Here is a 24,046-nt window from a genome sequence, read left to right as displayed (position 1 = left end):
AATACTGTTGTCATGATCTCATCATATTTACCACACCACCACATGGTCATGTGTTAGCTGCATCCATACACGGGGGCTCCCGTCTACAAAATATAACAGCATTCACCAATGCTACTAGTTCTACTAATTGCTTCAGCTGATGTATCTCCAGGGGTTAAAGGAACATCCAATAATGGGTTGAAAAGTTTTAATCCACGTTAAAGGATCGTGATTGTTAGGCATTCCTACGGTCTTGGGACGGTTTCCAAGATAGTCTGTTCCCTATCAACCTCTGCCTACCTTCAGCTTCTCGTTTTAATTTTATGCAGTACTCTTTGTCATAACTTTTTCTTGACCTTTGCAGTAAATTCCCCCATTGCCTTCGTATGCCGCTCTTCCCAGTCATTATTAACGTGAGAAAACATTGTATCTAAGAATGGAGTAAGAAATCACACAGACTAAAGTTTTGCAACTAACATTTATGTCGTTATTTCACTTCGAAATGATCGCGAATGACTTTAATACAACTACAGGCTTTTAGAATTACGCAGGGATAAAATTATCTGAAAATAGCGTTGAAATTTACAACATTGATTAACTATTGGGAAATTCCTAACACCTCCCTTCGAAAGATAAAAAATAATGCATTTTTAAAAAAATGCAACTTTGGTGAACACAGGCCGTAATTATAAAATTACACCCAAATATATAAAATGGGCAACATTATATCCAAGAGGGTAAAATAGTTAACGCCGTAATAACGAAATCTATTGAGCATATTTATCTCTTTGACTAATGTCACGCGACTAATGCCAATTCAGAATTAATGCTCGCGTAATTTCTTGCAAAGATTTCCAAATGTAAAACCGTTGAACAAATTAGTCATAACAATATTCAAATATCAACACGCGAAATTCCCTATGAAGTCCTTTTTGCGTCGTCGGTGTTTAAAAATTCAAGGGTTGAAATTTCCAGACGTGTTTAAAGCCAAAGCTTTAAACTTGGAGTGTGGTGTTAAAAACCAGACGCAATGTGCTATCCATCGCATTCATTTCCTGAGATAAGGGAAGGCATGCAGAAGTCAAAGAATTGTCATGACGGCTGATAAGCCAAGCCACTGTCATTACGAGATAAGTTGCATAGACGAGGCTACACTAGGAAACAATCACATTCTTTCCACGAAAACCAGGGCAAACTAAATAACGAAATTATAGCCAACCCATAAAAATTAATGAGAAAGATAGGCCGTCGAATGATACGATAACATGCCCACATATTAAGCCCAGTCACAAAAACATGAGGACGTTAGCAATTCCAGGCCTGCCTATTTCGTATGCGATTCCAACATAACGTCAAGCCAAGTACTACTGCGTTCGGTACATCAGGATGCTAATAATTTCCCAATACATTAAAGTTAAAATTGCTAATTTGAAAATGATTTTCAGTAAGTAATAACACGCCCTTGCAAACGACATCATTAAATGAGACGCAGGAAGTTATGAAAGCAAATTCTAGAAAGACACACCGTATCAACGAACAACCCATAACACCCGATTCGCAGTCGTCAGTCATTTGTTTAGTTTTCATATTCGGAGACAGTGAAATGGTTGTAGATGAGAAATGGCTAGACAGACAACACAAGGTAAAATTGCATTAAAAGGTTATTGCTTATCATTTGTATTAAAAAGTCAATGTTTAAATATAGAAGTAAACTCCTGGTAGTTGTCTCGTTACATATGAAAAGTAATGACACAGCAGGAAGTGTTCATAACACCCTCCTAACGTATGGCAGTTCTCACACCTGTATGCGCGTTTCGTAAGGTGTTACGCTGGCTGGTTTTCTTAAATTTAATTAGATGGTGGAAGTACTTACCCCAATAGTGTACGGCTAAACGCCTGCCTGTCTCTGTTTTTGGATTTCTGGTGAAGGTCATTTGCCGTATACCACCTAAGGTGTTACGTTTTTCTGTTAAGAGAAAAATTATTAAAATTATTTTGAAAAACCAAGACAGTATCCAATACTCCTGTTTTTAAAGTTTAATTCGACGAGGAGAAGGTTACTAGTAGTCAAATTTCAGGAAAAATTCCGAAAAATCGTCTTTTTCCATATTGCTTTTATTGAGTTAATGGTGCTCTATATTTTACTGTTTGCGTACTTTTTATACATTTGCAATTATTATGGGATAAAATTGGAGCATTTGTAATATCTAATTTAGGATAAAGATGTGGTACTGTAATTTTTAGAAGATCATCATTTTAGGGCGTTGTTATCTTTTTGAAGGGTCGAATATGCGTCTTCCGTTGAGACCAGCACCTGCACCACCGAAGGCTACTACAAATGGCAGTGCCAGCAGGCCGGGTACCCGACCACCACTTCAAAGGAGGCTAACAAACGTCGGAATTGATTGGGACAATCCGTGGTGAGATAGATATTCATGTGTGGAAGAAAATAATTTGCGTATTAATGTAAATTCACTCTCGAAGTAATAGTGAAATAATTATACAATCATTCAAGTGAAATTTGATTAAATAATGTATCCGAAAGTGTTAGGAGTCACTTACATCTAAGTTTCTCTCAGTTTTTTTCTGTGGATACATCAGCTGTGGAAAATAGTTGACAGAACCCAGTGCACTCATTTCTTATTGTCGTTGGAGTTAATGCTTTCATTCTATATTTATATATCATTGAATACGTTACAGTTAATTTGTTGTTCTTTGGAGTGTGCCAACATATGGTAGAGAATTGTCAAAAGTAAGTGGTCAATTATTTCTATAAATATTTTCCTTACAGTTAATTAAAGTTATCTTAAAAGAATCCTTATATACCATCCAGAATCCTGCCCATAGGTCAGAGGGTTCTCAATGAACTTTGAAGGGTGAATTCCAAAAATAGTTTGTTAAATTTCGTGTTCCACCTTCACCAGGAGCAGAAATAATGGGTATACGCCACAGAAGTCAGCGGACCCTTGAAGTAGCTTATATAGGTGCATTATAAAGTGGATCTGTTGTGGCAGCTATTGGCCTAGCACTTCCCCCATGTCCTTGCTCTAACTCTTTTCGAAAGTGCATCACAGTAAAAGTATTATCAATATATTGAAATGAAATTATTGACTTTGTAATCCCTCACACTTGATTTATAAACAAGACCCAGGTGTTGACGTTCAATGTCGAAACCTGGGAGGTGTTTTTAAATAAAGTGTGTGGAATTACAAAGTCAATAATTTCATTTCAATATGTCATGCAAATTCCATAAAGTTACGCTGGAGACAACAAATTTTATAATCATAATGTTCATGGTAAACATTCTACCCTGCAAATTTATCTGTTGTAAAACACAATGGCTGAATGGTGAAAAATCAATTCAATGGAGTATGTTGAATGTAAACTTATCTTTGCTAAATGTGTGATTATCATAGATGTCTAATCAAAATACAATTTCTGAAGTAAGTAAATAATTTCACGTTTTGCTCACTTAACAAGATAATAAAGTTGTGTTCAGTGCCTAAATCATAAAAACGCTCACATCTGATGACAAATAGGCTCATTTTGTATGATCCATTAGACATTGGTGTCAGTAAGAGGTATCACCAGTGAAAGCGAGGAAGTGGCATGAAAATTAAGTAATCACAATGCAAATGCATTGTTTCTTTAGTGCATGCTGCTCTATCTTAATGTGTATTTCATTCCTATGAATATACTTTCATCTAGGGGTGAAACTGAGGTGAATCACAATGCATCTGATGTGTCATCAATTACCCATTCAATGTCTGATCTACAACTGGGCGATAATCAAGATCCGAATATAAGGAAAAAACGGACACCACCACCTCGTCCACCTCCTCCGCGCTTTAATAGAAATATCCGGTCCCAGAATAATGGAAGCTCACTCAGGAATAGCCAAAAGGTATTTTTGTGTGTTCTTTTAATAGATATATCAAGAATCACCTGAATTGTATTTTTTAAGGCACCAATTTTCCCTCATTTCATTCTCTATGCCTTTATCAGGGTTCATGGTAAATATTATGATAAATATTATGGCAAATATTGGGCAGTGATGCCAATCAAGACCTGACAACAGTACTGGCACCACGTTACGGTTCATTAGCACCCAGTTGGAAGCCAGGTTCACTGTACATTTTATAATCTGGGCTGCAATTTTTTCATGTTGATCTGAACATTTAAATTATAATGCATTGCTGCATGTATAGTTTAGTCATCTAAATCGTAATGTCTACTGAGTTCATAGAGGAAAAATAATCCCAAGTAATATGAGTAAGCTACAGGTATAAAATATGCATAGGATAAATTTCCTTTGGGAGAATTCTTAGCAAGCACAAGTTACATCTTGTCCAGTCAGGCTTACGAGGATGCTATATTGCTAGTTTCTGTATTATAGTAGTTCATTTAAAACTAAAGGAATGTGTACATTATAGGATTCAGTATCGTCATAGAAAAAACTTGGATTGGGAATGCGTTTTCTCTTTGAATCCCTTATTATGGAGTAATATTAATGGTATTATTAAAGGAAGAAGAACTGATACATGCATACCAATAGTAAAAATATAAATGTTGCTTTTCAGGGGAGAAAAATGGCCAACAGGATTTATTTCATATGTATTATGAGTATAAGGGTACATGAAATTGCATTTCACGACGATATACTCATTCAAGATGATCATTCCACTTGCGAATTTTTTACCGACAATTCTTGTAGCTCTGGTTATATTTCTGGGAATCCATTGCATAAAAAAATTACTCATCAGTATGAGTCCTTGTATTTCCCTCTATTGGAGTCTTCTGATAATATATTTATTTTAGCTCTTATCACCTATTCGCATTTTGTGGGGTATTAATTTTTGAACTTAAGAGTATATAGGGAGGATCGGGATGGCACAGTGGCTAATGTACTGGCTTCCCAACCAGAGGGCCTGGGTTTGAATCCTGGAAGTGGCAGATATATTTCAGTGGTATCCTGATCCTTACTTGAGGTGCTTTGTGGAGAGCACTTTGAGTGAGTATGCTGTCCATGGAAAGGGACCTTAAATGCGAGCCGATGCCAGGTTTCTCACTACCCTTCATTCTTTCCTGTCCATCCCTAATGGCACAAATGCTGTCAGTCACCTCCCCTGAAACTACTGCTAGAGTATATAGACTGCTTATAGAGAATTTTACATTGACTTCTAAGTTTAAGAAAAGAGACTCAGGTGATTTTCATAATAATTGGGTATGTCATGTAAAGAATTATTTTAATGAAGCAAGAAAACAATGAATAACACAAGAGTTTGCCTTATCATACCAACTGTTTTGCGTGGCTGAACATAAAATGGTTTTTATTGTAATCCGAAAGGAGTGAGTAGCATAATCCATGACTATTTTGATAGCAACATTAGATAAGGTAGTAGTAAGGTAGCATGACCACTATCCTGCATGATCAAGATACCAGGGGTATGTGCATTGAATTGTCCCAGATTTGCGTCATGTCATGTAAAATATATGTATGGAAAAATTCTTCATCATTTGATATTAATTTGAATAAAATGTTACAGTCTTCCTCATCCAGTATACTGGCTGCTATCTTTAATAATCGACGTCCAGCAAGGAAAGGTCCGAAAGAAGGTGGAAATGGGCAAACTACTAATGGAAGACTTGAAAGGTGAGCAGTGATGTTTTTTAAGGGAATGTCTGAAATTTGCAATATTTTTAATTGTTTGTTTTTTTCCTTTGTCTATCCACTTTCAATAATGGGCCATTCATAGCCATCTAGTTCAACTGATCATCTATTTTTTTGTAAAGGAAATAACTCAATGTGATAATCCATTCATGTAATCTCCAAAAATTCCCATTTAACAACTTGGAGTTCAGGTATCACATCGTATTTGCACGTTTATAGAAGAAAGATCATCATATACACTAATTTATCTTGTGTTTCATACTGACAAAAGTTTACAATGTCTGGCATTAAAAGTACAGTCAACTCTTGGTAATCCAGGCTCATCTAATCTGGACTCCCTCATTTTCTGGGCAGTCTGGTTATCTAGCTTGGGTGGTTTAGTGGAGGGTTATGAAAACAAGCATTGCTGCTGTACGTTGCTAAAAACAATATTTCTCTTTTAAGTGCCTTTGAATGTTGTTGAAAATAGTCATATTATTTCAGTGATGCGTAATCAATCCAGTTGTAACTTTTAAATTAGGTACGAACAATTTCTCATGGGATCAGAAGGGTGTGGTGGCTGACATACTGGCTTCTCACATTGTGGGCCTGGGTTCGAATCCCAGAGGCGGCAGATATTTTTGAGTGGTATCCTGATCTCTACTTGAGGTGTTTTGTGGAGAGTACTTTGAGTGAGTACGCCATCTGTCGAATGGGACGTTAATCTGTGGACCCCTTGGCTCCTTTTGTTAAGAGTAGGCTAATGCCGATGCCTGGTTTCTCTCCATCATTTATCATTTCCTGTCCCTCTCTTAATGGTGCAAATGACCTCTGCTGTTGGTCGCCTCCCACGAAAACTATCACCAGGAACAATTTCTGCGTACAACGTCAATGCACTCCATGCTGAACAGAATAAATTATGTACTAGGTTTATTCAAAGAAAATTATATATACACTGTTTAGGATTGTGGATCACATTCCCTTTTTCTTCTATCGCAGAATGAAGCAACTGGGAATGCAAACTCGTTTTTTAAAAGCAAAAAAACATTGAAATAAATTGATAATTAATAATGATGCATACCTAATTCCTTTTTACTAGAAAGTTGTCCAGAAGCGTTTGTTTTTGCTGATGCTTCAAAATTATGGTAAAAATGCTACTCTGAATGATCATTAAATTAATATATGGCCCACATTGCCATTGCCTTATTAAGGCCATGCCTTGTGCATATGATGCGATGCAAAAGTTTCGAGTGACCTCCACATCATATTTAGCTTGTTGTTTTTGACTTAACACTTCTGGAAGACTCTTGGAATTTCTGAGTGGTAAACAAGTCAGAGTTTGATTTTTTAATCATCGTTTGCAATGTGCAAAATAGCAGCATGAGACAGCCTTTCATTGCCTTATGGTCAGGCAATGCATTCTTTACTGCTATTATGAGCACAAACATAGGTTCGGTGCAGCATTTTCTTCATGAAAAGAACCATCCTGTCATAATTAAAAATACTGTGGTAGATGGTACTCAGAATCTTTGAGCTTTTTGAAGTCAACGATGAAGTTCTCTGCTGCCTTTCATTCAGAGCTTGCTTCACCATGCCTCACAATGCCGTGGATGGTGGTTCTTCTCATTTAACTGCTTGATCCATGCACGGCTCTCCTTAAATACTTGTCCGGCCATTGATGATCCTGACATCTTATTGGCGAGGCCAGTGAAGATCAATTTCCCCTTCTCATAAATAATTTTCTCATTAATGGTGTTGCATTGCAATTGCCTTTCATTTATCTGTATGAGAAGTGACCATTCAACCTCAGTAACAATAGGTAACCGTTTCATAGAGATTCTTGTCACTCTTTGAAGCATGTCTCCTAAGTCTTGTCCGTATTCTTGAAGAAATGGCCAATCGTTGAAGTCGACCAATTGTTGATGTGCATGCTATATCAGCCACGACCACACCTTGTTCCTAATTTTCAGAGATTTTACGTTTCATTTCTACTATTATTTTTATTTTCTCATGGCTTTCTTCTTTTGGATTTTTCTATGGTGTCATTTTAAAAATTATTCTCAAATTATTATTAAACCTAGCACAAAAAAAATCACAAATAATATGTTTGAACACGTTTGGAAAAGTATGTCGTCACTAGCAACACTAATTGCTAGTGGAACGAGTGCTAGAGACAAACTGCAGTAGTATGCACAAAATATGAATATCTATACTTATTGTCACCATACTATGGCCTGATATACCTAGGTCGCAAACAATAGTTACTACTTTTTCTTAGTTGTGGTTGGTCACAGAATAATCAATTAGGGTGGCGAATGTGGGAGTGACTTGAGTAGGATTATTATTAAAACATTCCATGCCATAATTTTTTAACAAATTCAGTAGCTCAGATCTGTGAGGGGAGTCAACTAAGAGATTGCAGTTGAGGTCGCCGTTCAACAGGAGTATCCGGTTGTTTGCATATATGGAACAAAAGAGTTGGTCCAGTTTTTTAATGAATGCATGAAAATCTCCAGTTGGTGATCGATAGATAGAGATAGGCACAAGCAATCTCACTGGAGTTTCATGGAAACACATTGGACATTCAAAAATTTTTTCTTCCTTCACAGGCACGTCAGTTGAGTTAATGTTCAAAGTTGTTCATCATTGCTTTGAAGCCACGAAAGCACCCATTTTATTTTTAATGAATGAATCTTTGATGCCAGGGATTTTCCCATCCCAATTAAAAGAATCAGAATTAGTGCCCATGTATAAAAAGCCTGGCTTTGTTAATGATTTAGACAGCTACAGACCAATAGCAATCCAGAATACATTTGCTAAATTATTTGAAAAAGCCATGTATATGCAAATAGCATCTTATCTCAAAAAACACCTCCTACTTTCCAATTCTCAGCATGGATTTAGATCTGAAAGGTCTACCACAACTGCCATATGTCAGGCAATTGACAGCATACTTAATTCATTAGATGCTAAACGCAAAACTCTTGGAATGTTTTTTGACTTGTCATTTGACTTGTCAAATGCTTTTGATAATGTAAACCTCAATAGACTACTAATTAAACTCAATAGAATAGGAATTAGAGGAATTCCTCTAAATTGGATGAAGTTGTATGTTCGCAATTGCACTCAGAAAGTAGTGTTGTCAGTAGATGGGTTAAAATATTCATCTGAAGTATCCCAAGTTTACAAAGGCGTTCCACAAGGAACCCTCAAAACCCTTGGAAACAAAATCCTTTTTCTGATATATATCAATGACCTACCTAACTGCTTACAGAATAATGAAGGAATAATACCAGTGTTGTATGCTGACGACACTAATATAATAATATGAACACAATCATATCCCAGCCTTGTGGCAAAATCAGTCTGTCACACTGGCAATAAACAAGTGGTGTACAGATAACCTTGTAGATTTAAATGTAAATAAAAGTAAAATAGCATATTTTACACATAATAAGAATATGACAGATAATCAGCTGGTAAAAATTAATGACCAATCAATTGAGCATGTGACGGAATGTAAATTTCTTGGTATTTCTCTGTGTGCAAATATTTCTTGGGATACGCATGTAAATGCCCTTCAACATAAGCTCAATTTAACTTGCTAGTTATTAAGACACCTGTATGAGACTACAAGTAAAACTGTACTACTCAATTTATACTATGGGGAAATTTATTCGAATATAATCCATAGCATAATATTATGGGGATCAGCTGCTATCTCTCTAACCATCCTTAAAATAATGAAAGAAAGCTATTAGAATAATAGCTAGGAAACCTCACAATGCTCCATCAAGGTCAATTTTCCATAAATTAAATTTACTACCATTCCCATGCATCTATATTATGTTTTTAATTCTGTATAAAAAAGATAACATTGGCAACTATTCTCTTAACTCTGCCTGTTGTCATCATTGCATCGGAGGAAGGCTCAGCATCCATTATGGGAATATAAGAACTAAAGCATTGAAATTAGGACCCAATGAAATGGGCATCAGATTATATAAAAAAACTGCCAAAAGTATGAAGGATACTAAGGGAACTACTACATTCAGACATAAATTAAAAAGATATCTACAACGTTATATGTTCTACTCGGTTGAAGAATATCTCAACAATATTCTTGACCAGTAAGTTCATACTCCTAGTTTATAGCAATGGTCATATTCTAGTTCATATCAATGATTTTCTAAATTGATTTTTTTAATGCGTATGTTAGAGTCAATGTTCATGGGTTTGTGCCAAATATTATATAACTGTGAGCACCATTTTTTTGTATTTTAATTGAGCCTGTGTCTTTGCTCCTTTTTGACATCATGATCATGTATACACCACCCACCTTGTATTTTTGAATTGTGATCTCTGGGAAAATAAAAAGAAATAATAACTAAAATAGCAAAGCATGAATTGTCATTGTTTTGCTAAAAGTTCCTGAAAATTAATACATGTTTAAATTTGCTTTAATTCAGTAATATCTTATTTGAATAGGATCCTTTCTTATTTTAATGGGATTTATTTACACTTATATGCTTGGGGGGCTTGTCATTGAGAATTATTAGAAGGTTTCAACAATCAAGGGTATACAAGAATAGCTGGGGAAAATAATCAATAGGGTTGCTCTTGTTAAGTTCCTAGACTTTTCACATTATTCCTAATCCAAACTATTCCTCTATCCATATAATCTATATTATTTAGTGTTTACTGTATTGTTATAAATTACAGAAGGGGAAAATTGTATATAACCGTATTTTTTACAATTTCCTTGACAAAATATGTCTATGCATTTTTGTTCCATTCAGCTTCCTAATAATTAATTTCTTTCATGTGCACTTTCATAAAAATTAAAATCATTTATAAAATATAAAATTTCTATGAAATGGATATTTACGACTTCATTATCTTATTACAAGGATACTTGCATGAAAATGTTTTGGTGGGACATTCATTTATATTTTTCTCCTCATGTTTAGTTAAGGAAACATTCCCAATTGGTAATTGGTGCTTTGTATAACAGATATTTTGTAAAAAACAAGATATATAAAGAATTTGAGATAAGAGTGCTGCATGATGACTGTTGTAAAAACCAAGTTTCTTTTGGATGATTAAGAAAATATTTATACTAATGAAATTTCAAAATTTGAAAATTATTTAACCCTTTTAGTGTGGTGGGCAGATATCTTTGGGCTTTTGCATCTTAGGTAAAAAGTGCAGTGGACCGATATATTGACTCAAACATAAGCTATTGTTTAAAATGTTATGATATATTTATTTTTTATTGCATATTGTGCATTGTTTCCTTTATCACAAATATGATGTCTCAGCTTTATGTCACTTGTTTCTTTTTTAATATCTATTTTTTGTTTTAAATACTTCTTGTAACGTATAAATTTTACTGTAATTTTTACATGGAACTGTTTACTTGTGGGGAAGCTCAGTCTAATCCTCGTTTCTTTCACTGAATGGTCTTTTCATTATGACACCTCACTAGAAGGCTAATCTGTTTAATTATGCAAACTTCTGAATGCTTTATGATGAATCTGTTTTGATACAAACTGTTAAGACTTAGGCTATACGACACTGGTGAAAGTATTACTATGCAAACCTATTGCTGTCCTAGGTAACCGTTTAGGCTCATTGTAATGTGATGGCATTGTAAGCATTTCTCTTTCTAATTGGGCCGGTTTCTTTTATTGCCTTGAGATAGAAAGTACATTGTAGATAATATGCGAAGAACTCAGTTGGTTCTTATGGCTTCGAGTTTTAGGCAGTTTTTCCCGTGCAAGGTTGCGGTTGACTCAGTGCGATTTCAAGCAAATACGTACATTTTTATTTTTTATTTCATCATATATAAGGAAAATAGTCAAACGACAATGATGACAAGGCATCAATACACTTCAAGCATCATTGAGTTTCTTGAGATGAAATGTCTTGGGGAGATGGAGTGTGACATATCTCCTCGTGTAAGTAGATCAAATGCTGGACTGGAGAAACTTACAGGTAAAAAAGAAAAAAATTATGTGGTTTGTACGGGAATACATGGCCAGAAGAGGAAAAGGTTCATGACAGTGATCATAGCCTTAGCGGTCTAACAAAACCTGTAAGAACAGACTTTTCTACAGAATGTGTCTGTGAAGAGACATAAAGAAAGTTATGAGACTGGAAAGTGATTCTATAAATTTTTAGTAATTTTTTCCATGTATTTTTGGTTAATTTTATCAAGTAAAAATAGTAATTTCTTAAGAAAATGTAATAAAAAATGTATTGCAATTGTTTCTCAAAAGCAAATTTTTAATGCTATAAAATATTGCTCATGTTTAGTAGGCTAAAACAATTACAATTATTTGCTATGGCAATGTAAAATTCTTTCATAAATGTTACCTAATTCCGTCAATTTACAATTAAAGAAAACTGCATATGGGTATATCTTTAAAAATGACTTCAAAAAATTTTTCACCCTCAGATGATGCATTTGATTAAATTACTCTCTGCACTTTTCGCTAGTACTGCTGGTGGGACGCAGCACTAAGAGGGTCAAAAACAGCCTCCACAAAACTGGCTACCACCTGTAAACTAGCATGAAACCTCAATGTAAATTCAGAATCAAAACTCTCAACTTCTCAAATAACGGAATGATTTGGAGACCAACTTGAGGATAGTTTGAGAAATGGTGGTGCAATTGAAATTTGAATTCTTGCAGGCACATGAATTCGTCAAGGCGTGATCGTAACAATATGCAGCGAGAGGCAAACCCCCAACATAATAACAGGGCTCGTCAAAATGGAAGCAAGTCCATCGCTGGTGAAATTATGAAGAATTCAGTTTCTGGTTTGTATATTGTTTGGTGCTGTTCTTTTCATACGGTGATGTATTCCTGGCTCATCCAAAATTTTACTGCATGAGAACTTTTTTGTTGCAGCAACCAAATGTTTCGTTAGAATAATTTATTCTAATTTTTGACGGCAAAGTAAAGAATTCTGTTCCGTTTTAAGGCCATGTTCTTTTCATTTAAAGTTCCATACTTGCTTGCTGTTTTACTATGAAATTTGCATTTTAAACTTCCTATTTTTCCTGTGAAATCTGCTTCAAATTCCTGCAAATATTATCATAGTGTTTGTTTTTAGTGATTTGTTTTATTTATTTATCTAATAAATAGCGCCTTCTATGTTGAATGAAAACCACCGCAAGGCTGAGTCTCCTCCTCCTCTTTTGGATTTACTCACTTCATCACCACCATCATCTCCTGTTCCTTCCTCAAGGTTTGGAGGCAGCAGTGGGGCGGATACTGACAGTCTTTCTAGTGATGGATTTTCAAAGGTTAAAATGATAGTGATATCACATATTAATGCTATTTATGATAATTTGAGTGACACATTGTGGAAAGGCATAATAGGAGCTTTTTATTGATATATTCATGATATTAATGGATTTAATTCTGTTATTAATGGCCATAGGAGTGAGAAGGAATGTAATCAGAAGAGCCGTGAGTAAATTATGAGTATACATATGCTAATAATGCTTCAAAAATCACAGGTGCATAATCTCAAGATGTCTAACATAATGTGACTTGTGTGAATGGAGATGAGCTGTTATTTTTCCAAATGGCTTTTTATGAATTTTGGCTGTCACCATTCATTAATGTGCTTGGTAGATACACAGAAAAATGTTGAAAGAAGATACCTTGCAAGAGTAAATAACGAATGTTATTTCAAATGTTTTTTAAAAGGCTATTCAAAACACATAGTAAATCCTGTGTATGTAATTTTCAAGCCCAAATCATTTCTTCCATTGTTGTGGAATGTAGTTTAAATATTCTTGTAATGATTTTTATTAGTCAAGGATAGATTTTTGAAAGAATTAGTCTTCTAAATTGAAGATAAAGCTATCAATTTAGTGTATGGGGTAATTAAAATTCATCTTGTTTTCCTTTTCCATGATGAAATGAGTCTTTATGTATAGAGAGTTTTAAGCATTCAAAAAGTAATTCCAGTTGGTGATCTCTCCCTGTCAAATGACACTAGATTTCACCTGAATATTGATGCTTTTAAATTGCATGTGTAAGAGTGGTTTACCTGAATTGAATTGTCTAAAATTCAATTTTTTTTGTAAACATTTCCAGCAGCAATGGGAAAAGTAGAGAATTCACACTTAGGTCTTACATTTTAGTCATTTCATGTTTTATTAATTATTATTTCTGCCCCTTACACATGTACTTTTTTTTGCTTTCCATTTAGAACTTATAAGGCAATTTCAAGTGTTCCTTCTTAATTATTTAGGTCTGATGACAAAACTGGGCACAAGAAATTTCATTGTATGACGCACAAATTTATATCAAGTGACATCTCGTACAATTCAAAATCTGAATATGATAATTTTTAACTGTAATTAAAAATTAATAGATATTTATTCTTTGTGATGCAATGATACATTCTTATTTTAAAAGTGCAGAAATATTAATGTATTTCTTGGATGGTAATGTGTATAAATTTAGGTTGGCATGAGGAATTTTTCTACACCTGCATTTCCATCAGATGATGATCCCTTTGATCCATTTGGTGACATTGTTAATGGAACAACCCCATTATCTGATCCATGGGGTGTAGACGATGCTTTCAGTCCTGTGCCTGCTCCAAGAAACATTCAAATGTCAACTACTGTGGAAGATCCATGGGCAAACAGTGAGATTACTTACCATACTTTTGTTAATATTGATAATATCAATGGCAGAGGGAGATTTTTCCATGCATTTTTATTATTTTCATACTAGCTGATTTATAAAGTTGGCAATTTTGTGCCAGGACATTACCGTGACCAGCTTTTTTCATGATTATATTAATATTGTGACTGAGCTTTTCTTACATTTCCAAAATAAACTTAGGGAAGAGATTACCTTCAGATCTATAATGCTTCACTTTAAAAAAATAAAATCCACCCAGGAAATGTGGTCATCCATGTAAATAAGATTATTAAGTATAACAAGATCCATCATACCCTAACATGTTTTAAAACTAGTATATAATAGAGAAAAAAATGGTAACATTTTAATTATTTTCACGAATATATTATTGTAAAACCTCGGAAGTATATGGACTCCAAATTTTCATAATTTTTGAATTTACATACATTTTTACAGTCTTGGTAATGCAAATAAATCGATGAAATCAAAACCTTTAATTTACATTCAGGCTTTAATCTAAATTTTGCAAAATATAGTTTCCAGTGGGATTTTTTTAATCTCTGCAAGTAACACTACAGCTTTCAATAGTCCTTAAATAATTCCATAATATATATTAGTTAATTGGTTATGTATGCTAAAAGAATTACACAAAGTTGTGAAATTGTTTGATAATTAATTATCAATAGTTTCCCAGTTGATGTGCTTATGTATTTCACACATATATAGGAGATTTAACACATTTCACACTTATATTTCTCACATACTCTAGGAGATTTTAATAGTTATTGAGTGATTAGAAAATCACCATTGAAAACGAGTGCTCAATGTAGTGGCTGATTTTTTTGGGAACACTTGCTCACTTTTATTGGATAGGTTTATTTTGTTTCTTTTATTACAGGAAATAAAAAAAGCTGTGGAAATGAAAAAAAAATTTATTTATCCTTATTTATCAATTTTTCCATTCCTCTTTACGTTGAACATAAATTGTGCATCCCCATTCACTCTTTGAGATAAAAAGGTAATGTAAATTTCCTATTCCCAGCACCAAGTCTCTTGATGAGTCCTTTAACTGGGGGATGCATACCATTGACTTCTGTTCCACTTTGGCAAACGGCAGATTTATTCCACGAAATCTTACAAACATTGTAGATTTAAATATACTGAAAATGGTTTACTCTGGCAACTTTGTCACATATGAGCTACAGAATAATTTTTTGAGGAGTATCACCCTGCTTCTGTGGAGTTTTTATGATGCGTAAAATATGTATTAGGTTTATAGCAAAAGTACCCCCATGGCAAACTTGCTAACCTTATTTAAAAGAATTGAAAATTCTTACTTCATCTTATCTGTATATTCATGACTTATGTATGTATGTACTTAAAAGGATAATATGAAATAGCAAATTACCAGTGCTCCTCAAGTACATGGCCATAATACTTGACGGATTGTTGATGTACAATTGTTCGGCCACTCTTCTGCTATGCAAAATAAGATTCCCTTTAATGTGACCATCAAAATTTTCAATAATCTGCCCCCAGGCATAAAATCTCCTCCTTTGAAGGTATCTCAGATATTTTCTGATAGATAAATGCTATTATACAGTGGGGGAGTTTCTGGAGCCTTTGGAACACTGAAACAGCTGATTGTTTGTTCTTTGACTTATCGAATATTTCATTTTGTAAAAAAAATTTCATTGTGATCAATCTAGTGATTTCAGAAGCACAAAAGATGGCCTAATATTTTCACATAGTTATACTATACGTATTGCATTCAACAAGAGTGTTGAAAATATAATCATATGTGTGCTACTATATTTCAGATTATGCCACTCAGTCTGCTCAAGTGCCAAGTTCTTCTGTAACTCAGAGCACCAGTTCGAGCCTGACTTCAAGCAGCATATCAGCTTTTAATGACCAGGAAGAATGGGTTGACTCTCAGCAGAGGAATTTTACTGTGAATGCGATTGGAAGTTCAGTTTGGTATACATCGAATTCATCATCTCTCCAGACTGAATTGAATTCCTCCACTAGGCCAAGTGGTAGAAATTTTAATTCATCAAATGTTAACAGTTCGTCAAGACCTACGCCATGTGAAGTACCACGAACAATGAACCTTGCAATTTTGGGTGCTATGCCGACAATAATCAGAGCTAAACCCAAACCGAAAGAAAGGAATCTGTTAGAGGGTGTTTCATTGGGAGTAGAGGGAGCTGGAGCTTCACCTCCAATGCCCTCAGTTCCCCCACCTCCCCCTCCACCCAGTGACCTCCTCGATGATTGGAATGGTGGTGTGGAGGCTGAGGACCCACCTGATCTTCCTCCAAGGCCATGGAAGAGCGAACAGGTGAGCCCACATACCACGTGTAATTACTTGTGGGGCAAAATCAGTTGTAAATTGCCTCGATTCATTTCATTTTGGCCCTGAAAGGAAAAACAAAATCTGCATAACCAATGTTCTTAAATTCAGGGGTTTCCCTAATCATCTCTTCTGAAATAGTATCATCCCATTTTCCACACTTGAACCAATCGGTGTGTTATCATACTCATTATTCAGTGGACTCCCTTAGCCTTGGATAGATTTTCCATGTTTGGTGTTTTATTCTCTGCCAAGGTTTTGACAGTTTTTTATGTTATAATCAGTCAGAAAAAACTTTGCACCATTATTTAAAGCTAATTAACAGTTCTGTAATACCTCCCTTTATTATTCAAATCCAATTGAATATAAGTAATTTTGATCTTTCCCCGGTGAAAATTTATCGGGATTTCATATCTTATGAAAATATATCGTGTACACAATTTATTGTATCACCTACTTTCAAGCCTAAGCAATATTTTTAATTGATATCATGTTACTGTCTTATTTTATATATATAAAGTCCAACCACATCAATAAATCCAAAGGAAGGTCGATAGATGAAATAAATGTAGAGCTGGTATCATATTGAGTCCTACTGTGCACAAAATTTGCATGCCTGGGTAGGGGAAAAGTTTCCCAGTGGTCCCTGTAGCCTCTCAGGGTGATCTGGTACCCGAAAAATCACAGTTCTTGAATGAAATTTAGGTCCAAAGTCACCAAAATTAAACCTAGGCCCTCTTTTTGGTAGCCAAACATTCCGCATTTTAGACTACCTTGCTTTTAAGATTTAAAAATGATATCTCTCAATTAATTAATGCTAGCTGATGTTGATGTCAATCTGACCTTAGATTTTTTCAAGAAATCATGAGACATCAGACTAAATTCTTCGCTGGAAATGCTCCCACAATCAAGGGTAGGAGTGGTGAAGAAGTAGGGATTTTTAAAATGTAGCTAATTTTGGAGAATAGATGTTGTGACATTCCACCCTCCCTCCCTCCCTGTATGAATTCATGGAATTACTTCACCATTGTTTCATGTAGTGAGGGCATTGTTGGCAAGTTTAAAGAAAAAAATCCCCATGATGCTTCAGGATAATTAGCCTCATTCGAGAAATTGAGAAGGTTCAACGCCGGGCAGCCCATTTTGTAAAAAATTCTTACAATAAAATGCAAAGCGTCACCAAAATGCTTATGGAGCTGGGGTGGGAATCATTAGAAGAGAGACGATTCATTGCAAGATTGAAATAATTAAATAAATTCAGATCCGCATGTTTCAGCACCGAGGTCTCGCAAATTATTCGCACTTCTAAATACATTGGTCGCTTGGATCATGCATATAAAATTCGGGAAATAGATGCCAGAACTAGCCGACTCAAGGACTCCTTCTTCCCACGGAAAATACAGGATAGCAACTGCAGGGTTATAGATAGCAAAAATTCCACTTGCCACCCTCAGTGTCTAGGGAATAATTAGTTCTACTTAATGCATGCTCTTCCACTAACCTTGTGTGTTTTGTTATCATAACCCATTCTTTCCGAATGACCTCATTCGTGTTCTGTTCATCTGTTTTTAAGTCTCCCTTAATCCCTCGTCCTGCTCCGTGGGGGAAATTTCTGCTACCTGCAACATTGGTTCGCATTCCCTGCCTTTTACAGTCTCCTCGTGGGGTAGAGTGTTTTGTGGTGCATGTTCATGTGGTATTGGAGTTTCACATATTTGCTTGTTGTGTCCTGGCTTGCGTGTTGTTGGATGGCTTTTGTGCTGCATCCTGGGCTGCAGTTGTTTGTTGATTTATTGCCTATGTGTTTGCATGAGTATTGGATGAAGGGATTTTTGCATGAGTGTGTGCGCTGCTGTGGGTGTAATTTTCCATGTTATTGTTTTGCATGTGGTATTGTTCCTTTTTTACGGTTGGTGACCTAACACCCCACACACCACCCTAATGCCACACGCCCTTGCGGTGGCGTGCGGGGTAATATGTAGATGTAGATAATTAATAATAGATTACTAAATGAGTAAAACTGGGTAAATTTCCCTGTAAATTTATTGTGGTACTCCTGGTTTCGATTCACAGGTAATGTCAAGTTGAAGTCATATATGTATCAAAACCGGTAGTACTTAAATAAATTTATTGAGAAAGTGTACGCAGTTTACTTATTCAGTAATCATGAATTTTCAAAAATTTGACGGCAAAACCGTTGAATTGAATAATGGATTATTTAATTATATCAAAATTGATAGTGTAAATGAGTCACCTAATAAAATATAATGCATGACAAGGGGTAACATAAAAATGCTATGCTAATAAACGACTCACTCCTTATAGGTGTTTATTTTATGTTCGAAAAAGAAAGTTGTTCTTGAATATTGCTAATGAGTGGGTGGATTATCCATGGGTCCCAGCAAAATATATTGCCTCCTCCTCTCTCATTCACTCCTATTCCCTATTCACTTACCAGAAAATTTAATCAACTAGATTAATTTTTTCCTCGCGCACTATTAATATACTCATGCAACATTAAATGTATAATTTTGCCATGAGTCATCTAAATCATTGCTGTGCAGTAGTATGGTATGATGTGAGCAAGTGTCTCCAATAAGTTGGTTTGACTGATGTTAGCCCAATTTTATTAGAAATTCATTCAGGATGATAGAATAATTTCATTTTTTTAGGAAATCCATTATTCTCCAGTAGAAGTTAAACTGTCAAAAACTTGCAATAACAAAATAATTTCTGATTTGGATGGTGTACTTACTTGATATTCTTCATACCTTCTCATGTACTGCCAATACGAAGCAGGATATTACGATATGCATCTAATATCACAATACTACTGCCAACCTTTCTAAAAGTTTGAATGGGTGCTGCATTGAGACAATTGGTCTCAAACTGGGAATGGAAAGGGTCCTCAGGCAACACTACCATGACTTGTGTGATTACAACTTAAGAGGTTAATTTTAAATGAGATGGTTTCTCCATGATCATCACCATGAGAGATATGTAATGTTTTGATCTTCTTATGATATTCATTCAAGAAGAGCAAAGCAAGATCAATATTAACTGGGTCATCCCAGGATCCCTTCTCTCCTATTACCCCTTCACAAGAAGGATGGAGGGGCTGGAGGATAAATCGAAATTTTTGCCCTTGCAATTTTGCAATATAAGGATAAGCAAGCCTGTGTACAATTGAGGTTTGCTAATTTGTTATAATTATAGCTTTTTCATTGTAATTCTCAATATGGGGCTGGAAAAGCAGATGTAGGGACTAAGGACATTGTAAATAAGAATGATGAGGAGGTGTTGCCTTTAAAGATAATCTGACAACATGTATGTAAGTGAAAAAGGACAAATACAGGACATTAGCCACTATTTATGTTTTGTGTTAACAATTTTTTCTTACAATGTATCTTCCATTGATGATAGAGGTTCGACTGGGCCTATGGAAATGTAAAAATACAGAAATGTTAACATGCTATATTGTCATCATAATATATTAAATGTTTGAGCATTTTTATCGCTAACATTTACCTAATATACAATGTTCAATTTGAATAAATAATATTTTCATATTTGGTGACACTTAACTCTAGCAATTGCAATACAATATTTTGTTGCGTGATTTTAAGGTACTTATACTAATGGAGGTTTGTCAGGGTGGTCATATTTCCTAGTCCTCTCAGAAATGTATTGGTGATTGCATTTGGGTAATAACAGAATTTTTAAATTCTCCTTCATGTATATTTACATGTGGGTATTGATGTTGCTAACACAACTTGTTTTATTTTCAGAAAACCATCAACAGTGTGACCTCTGGTGAAGCAAGAACATCAAAGGAACAACCCCATGGTGTTGCCTTATTTGACTACCCAGCAACCCATGCTGATGACCTTGCATTCCAAGTTTGTGCACTTTTTGACTTATATATTTCTCCTCACTACTAATCTGAATGTTGAAAAGTGTATTGGAAAAAAATTGACGTATTTTCTGGGAACTTCCTCATCCAATACGCTTTTCTTTTAATTTCACATGCGTTTTTCTGCACTGTATAAGGCACGGCTACCTGGTCGAACTTCTGACAGAAATCATGTCAGTCCCCTGTTTCCCCTCCACTCCTCACCCTCAGTAGAGATTACAGGGAGAACCCTGATAGAGAAATCACTGCCACTTGTGGTCTACAGATGCATTTTACATTTGTTAGATTTTACTTTGTGGTCTGTAAGGGACTTCAAGACAAGAATGGGTCTTTAAATCCATAAATCACTTTGACATTCTTTTTTTTTCTACCTAACCCCCTGACTGAGCAAAGAAGATAAGAGGTTGCTTAAATCGTCTAAGAAAGTAGCCAGCTGCTAAGAAAGTAACTGGTGTAGGTCTGGCTGTAAGCTATCTTCCACTATTCTTTAGCAAGCACCATATTCAGTTTGATGATATTATGCAATAGAAGCAAGAACAAAACGTAATACCTCTAGTAATCCAAGGTAAAGAATGCTTCCATTCTCATCATATGCATTATTACATAGTTTCACGTTTGCTATTGAATAAGCAAAACAATAAATGGGAAACAGAAACATAATGCCTTTAAAATATGTGCATAAACTCTTTAATATGTAAGTGCTTATTGCTGTGTGATTTCTTGGAGGAAGCTTTCAAAATGGCCAACTTGTTTACAAGTCGTAGGACCAGATCTTGGCTTTGGATTTCACTGTATGTTGCATGAAAAGTCCAATATTTTTGGTTGGAATTACAATATATTCCAAATGAAGTTGGATCACTACAATGAGGTTTTAGTGTATATGCCAATGTTCAGTTACCAGGTATTAAAAATACTGTGTGAATAATTGGGGATTTGTATTAAAGAGGCTCGTGTTTTCTACCTTTAGGTGAAATGCAAGGAAAACTTATTGCTCAATATGTAGGTTCAATTATATGCATAGTAATAGGTTTATAAGTTAATGCAAAATTAATCAGTCACCATCAGTTTATGCAGGGCTGCATTCCTCAAGAAACTGATGCTACTATTAGGATGAGAATAAGTGAAAACCATCATGTATGCAAGCACCATACTCTCACACCCCACTGCGACCTGGCCATCGATTTTTGAGAGAGTAAACACGTGTTTGGGATCTACAGGAAACCCTCTTATTCCCGCAGATTCATACCACCCCATTTCCCATAAACTAGCCAGCTTCCACTCCATGATAAATAGGTTAATCAAAATCCCCATGCCTAAAGCACATTTTGACCATGAACTAAATATAATTAAACGCATCGCCGTCAACAATGGCTACAAGGAGGTTTTGATCAACTACTTACTCCGGAAGAAAAGGACCAAGCTTGCCACTAACATAACAACCTCCCTACAAATGGTACAGGCCACAGAAACCCGAAAATGGTGCAAAATCCCCTTAATCAACAACTCATCATACCATTTAGCGAATGCACTCCTGAAGGACAAATTTAGAGTCTCTTTTTACACCCCACCCACCTTTTAAATACAAGGATACCATTGACAATACAAGGAAGAGTGGTGTGTATGCCATACAGTGCAAGTGTGGTGCCATATATGTGGGCCAAACAGGTAGGAATTTCTCCCCCCGAATCAAAGAACACGAGAAGTGCACGATTTTAGGCAACACCACATCAATGATCGCCAAACACTTACTCGAGACTAACCACACCTGTGAATTTAAATCAAAAGTGCTTCATGTGTCAAATAAATGCAGAAAATTAGACGCGTTGGAACAATTAGAAATTGTCCAACGAGTTAAGAAGAAAACCCCTCTTCTCAATGACATGCAATTCACTTCGTCCTCCCCCCTCCTTTCCCTTAACTTTCGTCAGTGAACTTTGACCACGCGTGACACACGACCGCCTCCTTCCTTGAGTGCTTTCTCCTTCCCCCCCCAGTGTGTGAGTTAAGTGGGGGTATTCCACCACCACTCTTCCAGAAGGGCCTAATCCTTGGCCTCCAAACCCAGCCTGTCTACTGGTTCCGTCCCGGCCACCGATGGTTTATTGGAGACTGCCGCCATCCACCCAATAGGACCACTTCGGACCCTAAAGACAATATATACTATGTGTTTTTTAACAAGGTCAATACGCTGTTTCCGCTATTTCTTGTAAATGTCTCCCTTGTCTTTCCCTTCCCCCTCCCCCCCTCTCCACCCCCCTCATTTCCTACCACACCCTCTCCACCCCTTCCGGAATGTATATAAGCTTGAACACAACTTCAGTTGGTTACCTGATGATGATGTAATACATCGAAACCCGGTCGTAAATATAAAAAAAATTTTATCAAGTGGAAAAGTGCTTCAATAAGTTATTCATTTTTATTGAGCATTAAGTGGAGCCAAGGTGTATTTATTGGATGTTTGGCTGACCCATCACTTGTAGTAGTTCATCTATTGATAAATCACTAGGGCCAGAGGTTTTAATTGTTCTGAGTGGAACCTTTACTATATTAGTTAAAATAATTATTTATTTCCTTTCCAGACTGGAGAAGTGATTTTGCTATTACGGAAAATCAATGATGAGTGGTATTATGGACAGAGGGAAATCGGAGGGTCACCGGGAATGTTTCCATCGACTTTTATTCGTCTGGTTATTGGTCTTTCTCCAGAAAAAAGTGATAACCCTGCCAGAGACACTTGGGATGACTTGGGAGTTCCCGACACTAGTTATAACCAGAACCATGGAGACAGAAGCAGACTAGTGAAAGCTCTGTATACTTTTAAACCAGAGACTTCTGAAGATCTGGAATTTGAGGTAAAAGTCAATTCACTTACATGGACTGTTGATGTTGTAAGAGATGATGATGATGTATGGGATGTGCTAACTAAGTTGGTATATAGTACAGCAGAGCACCATTTATCCAACATCCAATTATCTGATGGGTTGAGCCGAAGGTCCATTCCATTCCATTGGTCCCAGCTAAAGACATTACTTCTGCTCCTCCCCACTCCCATTCCTCCCCCATTCACCTTAGTGTTATCATATAATGACATTTAAACCATTGACAATTTGATTCCCTCTGCTAAGTAGTTTAATTATAAGTGCTTATTGCTGTGTAATTTCTTGGAAGGAGCTTTCAAAATGACCATTTTATAATGGTACAATTAGGCAATCATGAGTCTTTTAAATTATTACCCAGTATGACATGAGAAAGTGACTGCTTACACTTATGTAACTGATGATCCTATTTTCACTTCTTCAAGAAATATGAAAAAAAATGAGGATTATCAAGAGATGAGATGTTTGAAGGGAGACTGAAGTTCCAGAATGGATTATATTTGGAGTAGTATTAGCGATAGAATTATTTGAGTGAAACTCTCAAAACCAAAATTGTTGTAAGAAATATATGAAACTGGAGGCAAATAAGCATTATATC

General features: G+C 35.6%; 1 protein-coding gene across 2 annotated transcripts in view; it reads left to right on the top strand.

Annotated features, from left to right (window-relative positions):
- The first annotated feature begins 1,548 nt into the window (after window positions 1-1,548).
- Window positions 1,549-24,046, top strand: part of LOC139690079 (uncharacterized) — a 28,492-nt gene continuing 5,994 nt past the window's right edge. Inside the window, exons 1-10 of one of the 2 annotated variants that reach the window (XM_071587282.1) lie at window positions 1,549-1,621; window positions 2,261-2,399; window positions 3,688-3,883; window positions 5,526-5,632; window positions 12,327-12,454; window positions 12,783-12,943; window positions 14,118-14,304; window positions 16,124-16,647; window positions 20,448-20,558; window positions 23,152-23,424. In XM_071587282.1, the coding sequence (XP_071443383.1) occupies window positions 1,600-1,621; window positions 2,261-2,399; window positions 3,688-3,883; window positions 5,526-5,632; window positions 12,327-12,454; window positions 12,783-12,943; window positions 14,118-14,304; window positions 16,124-16,647; window positions 20,448-20,558; window positions 23,152-23,424 (1,848 nt within the window). In that variant the 5' untranslated portion in view covers window positions 1,549-1,599. Of the gene's footprint in view, window positions 1,622-1,989; window positions 2,109-2,260; window positions 2,400-3,687; window positions 3,884-5,525; window positions 5,633-12,326; window positions 12,455-12,782; window positions 12,944-14,117; window positions 14,305-16,123; window positions 16,648-20,447; window positions 20,559-23,151; window positions 23,425-24,046 lie in introns of those variants that run through there. The other variant, XM_071587283.1, reaches the window with a different exon arrangement.

Source organism: Hetaerina americana, unplaced genomic scaffold, assembly GCF_022747635.1.
Source record: "Hetaerina americana unplaced genomic scaffold, ioHetAmer1.1.p SCAF_3, whole genome shotgun sequence".
NCBI lineage: Eukaryota > Metazoa > Arthropoda > Insecta > Odonata > Calopterygidae > Hetaerina > Hetaerina americana.
This window is presented reverse-complemented; position numbering and strand designations above follow the sequence as displayed.